This window comes from Watersipora subatra, chromosome 10 (genome assembly GCF_963576615.1).
Source record: "Watersipora subatra chromosome 10, tzWatSuba1.1, whole genome shotgun sequence".
Classification (NCBI taxonomy): domain Eukaryota; kingdom Metazoa; phylum Bryozoa; class Gymnolaemata; order Cheilostomatida; family Watersiporidae; genus Watersipora; species Watersipora subatra.
The window spans coordinates 31293469-31308839 of record NC_088717.1 but is presented as its reverse complement, the minus strand read 5'-3'; the positions used below and the strand labels follow the sequence as shown (position 1 = coordinate 31308839).

At 38.7% G+C, this 15371-nt stretch overlaps 2 protein-coding genes across 2 annotated transcripts in view; one reads left to right on the top strand and one right to left on the bottom strand.

Moving 5' to 3' along the window:
• LOC137405800 (uncharacterized) overlaps positions 1-10384 on the top strand; it is a 32178-nt gene extending 21794 nt beyond the window's left edge. The window contains exons 2-6 of the mRNA XM_068092207.1: positions 1110-1327; positions 3765-4160; positions 4569-4744; positions 6409-6505; positions 9757-10384. Of these exons, the coding sequence (XP_067948308.1) occupies positions 1147-1327; positions 3765-4160; positions 4569-4744; positions 6409-6505; positions 9757-9770 (864 nt within the window). The 5' untranslated portion in view covers positions 1110-1146 and the 3' untranslated portion in view covers positions 9771-10384. The remainder of the gene's footprint in view (positions 1-1109; positions 1328-3764; positions 4161-4568; positions 4745-6408; positions 6506-9756) is intronic.
• Positions 10211-14945, bottom strand: LOC137405798 (RING finger protein 37-like). The gene is made up of 4 exons (XM_068092206.1): positions 14753-14945; positions 13517-13666; positions 13146-13270; positions 10211-11541 (listed from the first exon to the last, which is right to left on the bottom strand). The coding sequence occupies exons 2-4, from the start codon at positions 13644-13646 to the stop codon at positions 10453-10455; spliced, it is 1344 nt and encodes a 447-aa protein (XP_067948307.1). The 5' UTR covers positions 13647-13666; positions 14753-14945; the 3' UTR covers positions 10211-10452.
• Positions 14946-15371: the final 426 nt, after the last annotated feature.

Below are 15371 nucleotides of genomic sequence, written 5' to 3'. Positions count from 1 at the left end.
GTATTTGGTGTACTATAATAATAAATTAGTGTTTCTTCAGTTGATATTTAATTTGTGTAATTTTAACTATCATGATTCATGGCCTCTGTTATCGTGAACTTTGAAAATCAGCCAATGAGTGAAACCTTTTTTGGGTTCCTCATCTGCTCAATTGCAAAAGAAGGGTTTGTGAGATACCGACTTGCACGTTTTTGCGAGATTGCCTGGATTGGTTGGTAGAACCGTCAGGATAGCTTCAACGCTGGCTAAACCCTACTGCTCATAAACCCACCTCTTCTTAATATGGAACAGCAATGTAGCGTGACCATGTGTTATGTTTCTCAGTAACGTAAAGTTTATAATATTTTCATTTCAAAGGTTTGAAATACTAAGTCCTTCCAGTGTTTAAATAACAGTAATAATTTATTCATAACTTGAGATTAGACTGTTGAGTACAGAATATGATTTCATTTATATAGCAATTTGCTAGCTTTATAGCTAGAAAAAGCGTAAGTATCAAAAAGCTTTAATGAATGATAAAAATCTAATCTTTAACTTTTCAATAATAGAATAATTGATTTTTTTGCTTACAAGTATCTCAACACCATGCTAGCTCTCACCTTACCGTATCATGTGCATTTAAAAGCTTCCAGAATCCACTCAGGCTTTTCAAATTAACAGACTCCTTTTTACTTGTCTTATGGAAAAGCTATATCATGTTGTATCCTATTTATGCTTTATGTCAACTTTTCCTCTGTAAGTATTTGCTAGAGACCAGCTCAGTTGTTTGGTCTTTTCCTCTGTAAGTATTTACTAGAGACCAGGTCAGTTGTTTGGTGTTTTCCTCTGTAAGTATTTGCTAGAGACCAACTCAGTTGTTTGGTTTGTATTTGCTGTTATCATGCAAAGTTATTATTAGCTCCAGGCTGTGTACGGTCATGGGTTCTGTCATTTGTCATCAGTAGTTCGTTTACTGCTACTACTTCCTAGTTTATTGTCTTCAAGTACAGCCTTGGGCTTGTATTTAATAGCCAATATTTCTTACCCTGATTTAAGCTTGTTTCCCACAGTGCTTGCCATTATATCATGCTGACATGACATTTCTCAAACTAATGTTGATTACTTTGTAGTAGAGACCATTCGTGGCACACGGCAAAGAGAGCAGTGATGGTGAGCTCCTGCTGCGTTAAAGGATGCAGCGAGAAGTTTGTGAAAGGTGGAGGTGTTAGTTATTTTCGGATATCCAGTAAACCCGAAATGCAGAGAAATGCTTGGATATTAGCACTAAAGAGAAATGGCTGGACCCCAAAAGCTCATCATAGGATCTGCAGTCGACACTTTGTAACAGGTAACAGTTGTTTGACAAATGAAGCAATATGTGGTCATATAATATGAATGTTGTGAGATATTTTTCGTGTATATAAAATAAGCAATCTATTTCAATCCTTCATAAAAAAGTTTTACATGTCTGTATTACTTATTGCCCTTACAGCTCTGTTTTAAGCATTTCACGTGCTGTTCATATAAAATGTTACTTTAACTAAAACATTACCTTATCACCCAAGAGTTGGACATTCACCAACCGCGATTGATACTATCATCTAAATGACAGGCAAGTATTTCAAACATTCAACTCTCTTCATCAACAGGCTCAACAGACCCTTCAACTCTCTTCATCAACAGGCCTAACAGCTCATTCAACTCTCCTTATCAACGGGCCTAACAGACATTCAACTCTCATCATCAACAGGCCTAACAGACATTCAACTTTCCTCATCAACAGGCCCAACAGACATTCATCTCTCCTTATCAACAGGCCTAACAGACATTCAACTCTCTTCATCAACAGGCCTAACAGACATTCAACTCTCTTCATCAACAGGCCTAACAGACATTCAACTCTCCTTATCAACAGGCCTAACAGACATTCAACTCTCTTCATCAACAGGCCTAACAGACATTCAACTCTCTTCATCAACAGGCCCAACCGACATTCAACTCTCTTCATCAACAGGCCTAACAGACATTCAACTCTCCTCATCAACAGGCCCAACAGACATTCAACTCTCCTCATCAACAGGCCCAACAGACACTCAACTCTCCTCATCAACAGGCCTAACAGACATTCAACTCTCTTCATCAACAGGCCTAACAGACATTCAACTCTCCTCATCAACAGGCTCAACCGACATTCAACTCTCTTCATCAACAGGCCTAACAGACATTCAACTCTCCTCATCAACAGGCCCAACAGACATTCAACTCTCCTCATCAACAGGCCCAACAGACATTCAACTCTCCTCATCAACAGGCCTAACAGACATTCAACTCTCTTCATCAACAGGCCTAACAGACATTCAACTCTCTTCATCAACAGGCCTAACAGACATTCAACTCTCCTCATCAACAGACCCAACCGACATTCAACTCTCCTCATCAACAGGCCTCACAGACATTCAACTCTCTTCATCAACAGGCCCAACAGACATTCAACTCTTTTTATCAACAGGCCTAACAGACATTCAACTCTTTTCATCAACAGGCCTAACAGACATTCAACTCTCTTCATCAACAGGCCTAACAGACATTCAACTCTCTTCATCAACAGGCCTAACAGACATTCAATTTTTTTCATCAACAGGCCTGACAGACATTCAACTCTCCTCATCAACAGGCCCAACAGACATTCAACTCTCCTCATCAACAGGCCTCACAGACATTCAACTCTCTTCATCAACAGGCCCAACAGACATTCAACTCTTTTCATCAACAGGCCTAACAGACATTCAACTCTTTTCATCAACAGGCCTAACAGACATTCAACTCTCTTCATCAACATGCCTAACAGACATTCAACTCTCTTCATCAACAGGCCTAACAGACATTCAATTCTTTTCATCAACAGGCCTGACAGACATTCAACTCTCCTCATCAACAGGCTTAACAGACATTCAACTCTTTTCATCAACAGGCCTAACAGACATTCAACTCTCCTCATCAACAGGCCTAACAGACATTCAACTCTCCTCATCAACAGGCCTGACAGACATTCAACTCTCTTCATCAACAGGCCTAACAGACATTCAACTCTCTTCATCAACAGGCCCAACAGCTATTGCCATTGGACCATTGTGATTTGTCTGAACATTGTGAAAATGTAATTTCATTGAAATTTATGAATGCAAGCTCTACTAATGCCTGAAAAATATATCGTATAAGCCTAAATAAACAGTATTTAAAGGATTTACAGTTTTTATATTCTACTCTAGTTGATAGTGTGGTGAAAGGTGATAATGGTGAAAGGTGAGGTTAGAGCTATGAATATGGCTAACATTTGAATTGCGTCCATAACACTGTTGTAATCATAGGAAAAGAAGATTCCAGTTTGTAAGAAAGGACCACCTAAGATGTTTAGGTCATCAACAAAGCACATAGAGTTTGATTAGTAATTAATTTCACCGATATTTATTTACCGTAAACAATGTTCCATGATAGCATCAGATAAAGCTAATCCGTACAACTGTTAACGTGTATCAAACCAACTCCATTCAATTAACAATATTTTATGAGTTAGACATTGAGGTAAATTGGTGAATGCTACCATCACATAGGTTTATACACATACCTCTGGGTTATAATTATGATTTATACAACGCTAGCCAATATTTGTTGCTCTAAGATTAACCAGATAATTTGCTAGCTTTATAACAAAATAATTTTAAGAGGTACTTGTTTGAGCCAAGGTCTGTCACTATCTATTGTCTGACTTTGTCGAAACTTTACAGGTACTTGGAATTCAGATCCAAACCATATTGATTACATTCCGACAAAAGGGATGAGGCAAGAGGTGTGTATTGTGGATGGGGCCAACAACAATGACAGTTCAGACACTCCAATTTTGGACCATTCAATTCTACCTGATAGCCCTGACAGTACAGATACTTCTGCGTTAGGGAACTGTAACAGCTCGCCTCACTTGACCTTTGACGAAGGTGTCAACTCAAGTCAGCATTCATCCAGTCTTCCGACATCAAGGGTACCTATCATAGGCATCACCTCTAGTCAATTTAGTAGTATGCCAAGCTCACTCAAGTCAAAGCCTCGAAAAATGTCTCGCCGGAGGCAGGACAAGTGGTCCAGCTCACCTAAACTCACATCTAATCACTTCTGCGAACATCAAGGTAGGCAACCTAATTGTGATGCTCATTGTGGTTGAAATTGGGAATGAAGCTAACTTCTCAAGGCCTGTGAACCAGTGAGACAAGGACAAGCATAAGCAATCATGCTTTGGCTAATAACGCCGCACTAATTTTAGGTAGTTCTTGTCCTGTAATGGAAACATTTTGACTATGGAAATTGCGTGTGCAAGGCTATTTTTGATTAGCCTTTGCTTCCTATTTGCTTCAAAAGGAATTATTGTAGTGGCAGGCTTGTTGCTTCAGATAAGAGTTAGAGACAGAAATAGGAGTGCATAGCCTTAATAGAATTAGTAATTAGATAAAAGAGACAGACAATTATTTTCAGCAAGGACCAACATTCTGGTTGTAATGCCAATGCCATTGTTGCATCTGACCATGCTATGCTTGCAGACTCTCACAGGAACTGCTGCCGTGTAATAAGAGAGCTCGCAGAGGAAAATCAGATACTCAAATCTCAGGTTTCTTTGCTCTTGTATGAGATGGAGAGGCTGAGAGCTGAAACCCTACCAAGCTCCACCTTTGATCGTAATCTTATCTGCGACACTCCTCAAGCGTCTTTATCCAAAGTAATGTTGGGTTTTTGTGTTGTCATTGATGTCATGCCTGTGCATTTCTTGAAATTTGGTCACCTTGTAAAACTGAAATAAGAGAAATTTTCACTGCATAGCTACCTATTCTTACTAGTTCATAGTCCTCTAGTCCATCATCAGTTTGCAGATGTGTGCATTACTATATGATTGGAGTTTATTTGGTGTTTAACATAAATTTTTGGCATGCTATCAAAGATGAAAACCAGCGTTTTTAGCATTCAGTTGTGGGTTTGAGTTTTGCGTGAACTCAGTCTTCTACACGATGTGTGACTCAGCCCTGTACTCTATGCGTGACTCAGCCCAGTGCTCAAGGCGTGACTCAGCCCTGTACTCGATGCGTGACTCAGCCCTGTACTCGATGCATGGCGCAGCCCTGTACTCTATGTGTGATTCAGCCCTGTACTCTATGCGTGACTCAGCCCTGTATTCGATGCGTGACTCAGCCTTGTGCTCAATGCGTGACTCAGCCCTGTACTCGATGCGTGACTCAGCCCTCCACTCTATGTGTGATTCAGCCCTGTACTCGATGCGTGACTCAGCCCTGTATTCGATGCATGACTCAGCCCTGTGTGTGCTCAATGCGTGACTCAGCCCTGTACTCGATGCTTGACTCAGCCCTCTACTCTATGCATGACTCAGCCCTCTCCTCTATGTGTGACTCAGCCCTGTACTCTATACGCGACTCAGCCCTGTACTCGCTACGTGACTCAGCCCTGTACTCTATGCGTGACTCAGCCCTGTACTCTATGCGTGACTCAGCCCCGTACTCGATGCATGACTCAGCCCTGTACTCGATGCATGACTCAGTCCGGTATTCGATGCCTGACTCAGCCCCATACTCGATGCGTGACTCAGCCCTGTACTCGATGCATGACTCAGCCCTGTACTCGTTGCTTGACTCGGCCCTGTACTCTATGCGGGACTCAGCCCTGTACTCGATGTATGACTCAGCCCTGTACTCTATGCGTGATTCAGCCCCGTACTCGATGCCCACAATCTTTTCTCACAGATTCGCACTCAGCGAAAAGCCACTTGCCAGATGGAAGATGCATGGTTGCATTAGAATATTCAAATGTTGTGGCTGTAGATCTTTTGATAAGATGAGATTCAGCATGTTTTAACTCCAGTGTTTCTTTATTTTACTGTAATTATAATATGTGCTCATTGATTACATTTATTAATTTGATTGATTTAATAGCTAATAAAATATTAACGCGTGACAGTAACTTGCTGGATCTAATGTTTTTCATTGTTTGAATAAGGAGGACGTTGATTGAACACTCACACCAAATACATGTAGATGTATGCTAGCTAAATGCTAGCCAAATGCTAGCTAAATAGGCTAATAACATTCAATACATTCCCAGTGTTTTTTATCTTCTCTTTGCCATGTTTACGTTTGCCATGTTTACGTTTGCCATGTTTACGTTTGCCATGTTTATGTTTGCTATGTTTACGTTTGCCATGTTTACGTTTGCCATGTTTATTTTTGCCATGTTTATTTTTTGCCATGTTTATGTCAGAAGATTACAGGAGCCTCTTTGAAGATGCTCAACAATGAGCAACACAAATGTGACCTTAGGTGGCTTAATGACCTTGAAGCATGTAAGCCAACTATACTCGATATGTGTGTTTGCTAGGTAAATGGAAACGGTACAGTTTTCCAAGAAGATATTGAGGTTGTGTCTGAAAGCCCGCCTTCTCTCTCAGTTAATGAAGACATTGACTTGGCACAAGGTTCGTCGATCTTTTCTTTGTTTTTATAGCTTCTTAGAACAACGAGTCAGTTTAAAGTTGTCTAGTCTATACTAGCCTATACTGTTGAATTGAACAGCGCATCCCATCAGTTTTATCTCTGCAATTCACTACAGTGAACCCTCGCCATACGATTTTAATTCATTCCAATGTTGGCATCGTAAAGCAAAAATGTAGTATGGAGGGCTTTAGAAACCCGTAGTAATTACTTAATACAAACACTTCCCGGTAAAAATCATCGTAACTGTATATATGTGCTGTACATATTAAAATTTAGTAATAAAATAATATGTTAACCTTAATAACTATAGTTACCTACAGTAACTTAGAGTATTTAGTGGTTATGATCTACAATAAAATGTTACATTACACTGTACTACGTGCAGTACGTGCCGTAGGGAGTTCTTACCTTCGAGACAGACCTATAACCATGAAACATCTATTTGAAGGCCACTGCACTTTATTTTTAACCCTTCCCCATAATAGTGGCGGTCAAATAGAGGTGGCTTTCAAATAGAGGGTGGCAGCATATTTTTTAAATAGCTTGTAAGAATTTTGGAAGGATTAATTTAGCCCTTTTATCCTCGAAGTGAATGCCACCTATATTTTGCACCCTCTTTTGGACGGAGTTACATTAATCTTTTTGGATGGAATAAATCTGCTAACTTACCTCGAACTTGTCAAAGATCTCTAAATAAATATGCATTGGGAATCTGAGAAATATCTCTAGCAGTTGATATCTATTGTTTGCAATTAACCTGCGATGATATTATAGCTTGTGTCCTGCTTTGCAATTTGTTGGAGCTTTCAATTTTTTATGTCATTCTAAATTTGAAAGCATGTTTTTATTTTATTATTTTGTTTAATAATGTTGCATATAAGCTCCACAAGCAGCAAAGACCAGCATTTTAGGTGCAAATAGCTGAATGGCCAACGTTACAGCAGCGTTAAAAATCAGCTTATAAACAGTGACAGGTAATGTAGTTGCTTGCCATTAGCCTGGCGCATTGTCGATGGTTAATTTGAGTAAGCTAGTAACTTATTGCTAAAGTTAGCAATGATAACCGCGAGAGCAAACATAAGCGGTATACGTATTGTTACCCACATAGGGACATATCTCATAATAAATCCATCAATCTAGTGTAGCTTAATTGGTAAGATATGTGCCTGGTGATCCAGAGGTTCTGAGATCAAATCCGGCATGAAATGGAAATTACATGTGTATAGTGTAATAGCTATAGCTGGACAAACCAAAACGCACAAACATTTAGATTTATATTAATAGAAGAGGAATTATGAGCGTCGATCCATGAGAAGCCCAGTTGAGATAAACATCAGAATGCTATGAAATAATATGCTGAAAATTTGTATGTTATATAATAATAATCTATCACATGCTACAAATATACAGTATATTCGAAAACAAGTGATGTAAAGGAACTAAACTTATAATACATGCAGAAACAGAAATTAACATTTTTGAAGTAAAAATATTCGCATCGTTTGCTCGGCCAGTTACGTTCTGATTGTTACTTTCGATGGAACAAACATTTTGTTCATTGCCTTCCACATGTTTGCTGATCTCAACTTTTTTTTTGCACTGCTGATCTAATCGATATTAACATCCAAACACTTTTTTAGCACAGCAAAACCTTTACGCTTTGCATTCCACACAAATGCAATGCTTAAAAGTTTTGCTCGCTAAGCACAACTTGTAGCCTGTAACTAGTTATTCAGATGCTATTGTTAATGTAAACCGTTTTTCACATATGTTGAAGTATCACGATGACGTTAAACAAGGAATTACTATTAGTCTGATGCATTTTTTAATTGTTTCTGTTGTCAAAGTTTCAATAAACAAACTGGAAAGCTTTGAAGTTGGAAAAAGGACTTTGATACAATTAGACACATCGAAAGAATTGTATTTTATGTAGCCGAGTCATTATTAGCGCGATTTTAGGGACACTTCTACTGATCACTTTCTATTTTGGGTTTGCGAAAATCAAAGGATGTCAAAGTGGAGGTGGCGTTCAATTGAAGGGTTGCGCTCTATTTTTAAACCATTCTCCTATAAAGTGTTCTCTCTATTTCTCCTATAAAGGCGAAATAGAGGTAGCGGTCAAATGAAGGTGGCATTCGCTTAAAGGTTATAAAGTATACGTTGAATTTAACTTAAAAGAATTTAGCTTACTGAGCACATACATGTACATACATACTATGTACAATACATACTTCAGCTAAGTTTTAGTATGTATTTTCCTAAACAAAACTTCAACATTGTCGTTGGCTAAAACTTTATCGCCTATCTGTCTTCACTATATTATTATCATCTGTACAATACACTGCTCACTATTATTATTATATGTACAATATACTGCTCACTATTATTATCATATGTACAATACACTGCTCACTATTATTATTATATGTACAATACACTGCTCACTATTATTATTATATGTACAATATACTGCTCACTATTATTATTATATGTATAATATACTGCTCACTATTATTATCATATGTACAATACTCACTATTATTATCATATGTACAATATACTGCTCACTATTATTATTATATGTACAATACTCACTATTATTATCATATGTACAATATACTGCTCACTATTATTATCATCTGTACAATATACTGCTCACTATTATTATCATATGTACAATACTCACTATTATTATCATATGTACAATATACTGCTCACTATTATTATCATATGTACAATATACTGCTCACTATTATTATCATATGTACAATACACTGCTCACTATTATTATTATATGTACAATATACTGCTCACTATTATTATTATATGTACAATATACTGCTCACTATTATTATTATATATACAATACTCACTATTATTATCATATGTACAATATACTGCTCACTATTATTATCATATGTACAATATACTGCTCACTATTATTATCATATGTACAATACACTGCTCACTATTATTATTATATGTACAATATACTGCTCACTATTATTATCATATGTATAATATACTGCTCACTATTATCATTATGATTATCATAATACTATCTTGTAACAATTCGTACTATCATCCAGCATTACTGTCATAAAATTGGAGCAGTTAAGACTGTTTTTTTGTTAAACGTAATATCTCTCAAATTAATGTTGTGAAGGAGTATTATAATCATGTTTCATGTTTTCTACTCAGTATTTGTAGATGTATTCGTGTCTATTCGTAGAAGATGACCATTAAGCAAGTGCCCGCTACTGCTAAGCAAGTGCCCGCTACTACTAAGCAAGTGCCTGCTACTGCTACATTTCACAGAAAATCCTTCGGTTGCAATAATGTTTGTTCAACAACCATTGTATTCCTATCATTTTCTCAAGATGTTTCCTTCTGCGGCCCATATAATATACAGCTCCATATAAATTGTGTGCGCAAGAGCTTTAACAAGTCGCATTCCATTCTCCAATCAGCTTCGTGATGAGATGAAATCTTGCACACTTTTCTTATATTTATTTTATATATTATATTGTTACATCTGTTGTTTTTGTTAATCATATTTTATATTACATATTATTTATTGCATATAGATGTGTATCCAGGTCTATTTTAATTGTACTTCTGCATAAAAATTTTTGGAAAATTAAAAGTGAGATCGATGCATCTTGTAGTAAAGAGATTTTGTCATGCTGTATTCTTGAGTATTTTATTAATAAATAAGTAAAGAAGCTGCATCAATGATAATAAAGAATGATGTACCAAAATACAGAATGATAATACAGAATGGTAATACAGAATGATGTACCAAAATACAGAATGATAATACAGAATGATGTACCAAATTACAGGATGATAAGCCATACTGATGTACCAAATTACAGGATGATAAGCCATATTGATGTACCGAAGTACAGAAAATTGCTTAGTGGAATCATGCTGAATGATAGCGTGTGATTTGTGATCCCAATGTAACCGCCATGCATTTGCGGCATGAAATTATAGCATTGGCAGCACAAAGCCCTAAACACTCCTTACATAACAGATGTTGGCAACCAGCCAGTTGATAAAAAATCCTGCCTTTCAAGTTGGTAGATGAGCAGGAAGAGCAGTCGCCGCTAGCAGCTGGTAACAATCTGACAGTTCGAAGATTAGTCGACTTCTCCAAGACTTTACAGAGGCGATTTGATATCCTCGACTCAGACTGAGCGAGACACTTGGCTTTATTATGGTTATCACTCTGGCTGTCACAGGCATCCACTGAATTTAAATCGCTGTTGCCTGTACATGACTGCTTCGGAGTGACTCTCGGCATTCCACCATCACTCATTGGGGCGCATCGTTTAACCCCAACTGCTCGTCCTGTCTTAATGTCATTTACCAAAATGAAACGATCAATCCTTTCTTTGAGAAGATGATTTACGACAGGGGAGTTAGCATCAGTCAGATACATACCAGTGAATGGATCAGATGGCTTCCTAGCCCAACTTTTTTCAGCTTCTATATGTTTGTGCAATGTGAGCTGGTCAATGGTGTAACCCGAAGGAAGTATTACAGGTAGAGTCATCAAATCACAGGTCAAAGGGTCAATAAATTCTTTGGGCGTTTGTTCTGATAAGCCTGACAATGTGGGCTGCTCCGCTAGGCCGTCAATCTGCCCTCCATTCACGGGGGATACTCTATTATGATTTGGTTGAGTTGGCATGAGATCAAGATGAGATATGAGATGGTCATATGACAATGGATAGCCTATAACATTCAAATCTTTGAGAACAGGCATGCTTCCATTGAGGGTATGTGTGATACGGATTGCCAGACATCGAACACTATTTAAAAATGTGCTGTTATAAGAGGAAATATAATACTTTTGAGCTGCAGTGTTGAATAAATGATCTCTACCCGTCGAGTATTTACGGTTTATAAAGCATAAAGTTGCAGATTCATAGTTGCGACACCATCCAATTTGTTTATAGCTAGGAGACTGCAAGGGTTCTTCACCCTCAGCTAGGCCATATGACATGATCTACAAAGGATTTATTAACAATGCTTATCAAAAGTTTGTGCATTCAAGTCAATTCTTCAGAAATAGTACGGAGAACCAAGCTAGCTACAGCAACAACTTGCCATGATATCTAGCAACCTAATAAATTATCTTATTTCTTATAGTTTATTTTACGTTGTGATTGACTGAAATAGTCGATAACAACTATCATGATTCAATTTTATTCCTTTTCAAAGAAATATATCAAGCTCGAACATATGACAGCTATGCTCATTCACCTCACCCACCATTCATGCACCTCACCCACCATTTACTCACCTCACCCACCATTCACGCTCCTCACTCACCATTCACGCACCTCACCCACCATTCATACTCTTCACACACCATTCACGCTCTTCACCCACCATTCACGCACCTCACCCACCATTCATACTCCTCACACACCATTCACGCTCTTCACCCACCATTCACGCACCTCACCCACCATTCATACTCCTCACACACCATTCACGCTCTTCACCCACCATTCAGGCTCCTCACCCACCATTCACACACCTCACCCACCATTCACACACTTCACCCACCATTCATACTCCTCACACACCATTCACGCTCTTCACCCACCATTCACGCACCTCATCCACCATTCATACTCCTCACACACCATTCACCCTCTTCACCCACCATTCATGCACCTCACCCACCATTCACGCACCTCACCCACCATTCATACTCCTCACACACCATTCACGCTCTTCACCCACCATTCACGCACCTCACCCACCATTCATACTCCTCACACACCATTCACGCTCTTCACCCACCATTCAGGCTCCTCACCCACCATTCACGCACCTCACCCACCATTCACGCACCTCACCCACCATTCACGCACCTCACCCACCATTCATACTCCTCACACACCATTCACGCTCTTCACCCACCATTCACGCACCTCACCCACCATTCATACTCCTCACACACCATTCACGCTCTTCACCCACCATTCAGGCTCCTCACCCACCATTCACGCACCTCACCCACCATTCATACTCCTCACACACCATTCACGCTCTTCACCCACCATTCAGGCTCCTCACCCTCCATTCATGCACCTCAACCAGCATTCACACTCCTCACCCACCATTGACACTCCTCACCCACCATTCATGCACCTCACCCACCATTCACGCACCTCACCCACCATTCACGCACCTCACCCACCATTCACGCACCTCACCCAGCATTCACACTCCAAACCCACCACTCACGCCCCTCACCCATCATTCACCCACCCATCATTCACCCACCCAAAATTCACTTTCTTCACCCACCAATCAACCAGCCAGCTATACGCGAAATGTATGCTTATAAATTAGCATACTAAATAGATACAAACAGCAAGCCTAACTGGCAATTTTTAGCCCTACACTTATCTTTAGCAATGTGAAACCTTGTATTACAGTTCTCTATCAATTTCTCACTATTTTCACAACCTTTTCTGGCTATAAAAGAATTTACACTTTATGAATATTTCACGCATTATTGCTACCAAAATACCTAGGGCGAAAATTTTGGTTCAGAACCCCATATTACAATCTATTGCCAAGCCTGTAGTTTACCTCAAAACTGCTTGATGTGAAAGATCTAACGGTGTTGTGAAAGGAAATTGCGTGAAGACGAATAGAGCAGGGAAAACTTATTGTCAGGTTCACAGGTGGCTTGACAAATCTTTCTGCCATGAACCCTGCAAAATTACAACTCGGCTTGTAAGAGTCCCAACCTGATCTCTAATTCAAAGTTCTAGTCCACATTAAGGGTATATTAAGGGTGTTGAAGCAAATTTTCATAAAAAGCTACAATACATGGTTTATAGACATGGTTTATAGACATGGTTTATAGACATGGTTTATAGACATGGTTGATAGACATGGTTTATAGACATGGTTTATAGACATGCTATAGCCATGTTACAGTCGTTCTATAGCCATACCTTTGCTATTTGGAATGAGCAGATTGGAAGGACTGAATCCATCATAGTGTGGTTTATCACAACTAATCTTTATACATTTCATAACAGGGAGAAGGTTGATGGGAAAGCTTGGACTGACAGCCACAGCCATTATTCAGGTTCGCAGAAAACCTAAAAACATAAAAGGTCATTCTTCCTTTTTGACATTGATACAAAAGTACAGACGGTACACTACAGTACTACAGTACAAGTACAGACAGATTTTACACTCGGTAATAGCTGTTACATTGTTCAGATGTTTTGACTCACCCATGTTCAGCAAGGAAACAATCAGCCTGCACCAATGCCACAAAATTGTGCCAGTAGACACATTACTGGATATGTACATGTATATATAAATATATATTTATCCAGTAATGCTTACCATGTATTTCCGCATGTAAGCGGATTCTAAAACGCAAATTTTTTTTACAAGACTTAGCTTATAAGCGGGTAACTCTCAAAGCAAACGAAACAAAATTATGCTGGCGAAGTATTAACAACTACAACTCAAACATTTATTAACTAAACTTAAAGTTAAATATAATAATAAGATAAATAATTTGACATCGGTTTATCGATGTCAAATATTTTACACCAAATATTTGGTAAACCAAATATTTGACATCGGCGCATGTAAGTTGTCATAACATGCCACATTAATTAGCATAAAATTTTAATTAGCATATCGGCATTTTCGTTATTCCCGACGTATTCAGCACACTGACCGCCAAATTTGAATTTCCATAGACATTTTTGTTGATGTTGTGTGATGAAAAAAAACACTGCATGCAAGGGACGAAAAAACATCTTGTTTCACATCGTAAGGCGAAAAAACCACAAAACAGAACGCCATAATCCAGGGGTGTACTGTATGAAGATTTGTTTTCAACATTACTGCCATTTATATTCCAACCGAGTGATCTACTTTTACCTCGAGTCTGTCTACGTGTAAAAACTTTATTATGTCAATTCTACAAACTAACTCCAACTGTTCACACATTGAATCAAGCAAACAGGCAAAAACAGTACCAAGTAAAAACCACAGATGATTGCTTTGACAGCAGTGTGTGATCGATAATAATTAATAGCATGTGACAAATACAAGCATACATGTATGATAGATACATGTATGATAGAAGGATTAACCACGATAACAAAATGTACATGCTATGCTGCTACATAGTATTGTAAAAAGCCTTAATACAAATGACATACATGTACATGTAAATCCCCCAGCATAAAAGTCTGCTAGCTATCTGGGTGGCCTTCTGTTTCTGATTGGAAGTGCTTCTGACTCCCTTTCCCCCTGACCATCATTGTCACTGTCACCTTTACTGGAATCGCTGCCACCATCTCCATCACCCTGTAGATCATATTGACCGACCATGTTGTCCATAGATATCTTGGACTCCACCATTAACAGCATCATGATCAGTCTGTGACACCTGCGTGTCCACATTGGCTAGTCTCACATGAGAGATGTGCCTATTGACACCATCTATTGAGTACTTTATCTGACACAAGCTTTGTGACCGCTTCTTGCCTACATTTTGTTACATCTTGCCCAGACAAGAATCACAAAAACCCTATTCCCGGCTCGGTAGCAATTGGTTTTTGTTCAAAACATCACGAAAAACTCCTGGTAAACCTGCTACTGCAGGTTTTCCTGGTAACCTTGGTTAGTATACTTAGGTAGCTGCAACTTTGGTAGCTGCAATGTTGGCAGAGGTGGGTGTGCATCAGAACACATGTCTTTAGGAGATATCTGTCCTTGCTACCATCCGCTTTATTTTTCTATGGTTATTTTCCACAATACCATTTCCGGAATATTTGT

What these genes read in the sequence shown, in the direction of transcription:
- LOC137405798 (XM_068092206.1), bottom strand. Translation starts at nt 13,646, where the DNA reads ATGGCTGTGGCTGTCAGTCCAAGCTTTCCCATCAACCTTCTCCCTGTT. An exon ending in GCTCATTCCAAATAGCAAAG is followed by an intron (nt 13,271 to 13,516) that starts GTATGGCTATAG and finishes GTAATTTTGCAG; the next exon opens with GGTTCATGGCAGAAAGATTT. An exon ending in TCACATCAAGCAGTTTTGAG is followed by an intron (nt 11,542 to 13,145) that starts GTAAACTACAGG and finishes AATCCTTTGTAG; the next exon opens with ATCATGTCATATGGCCTAGC.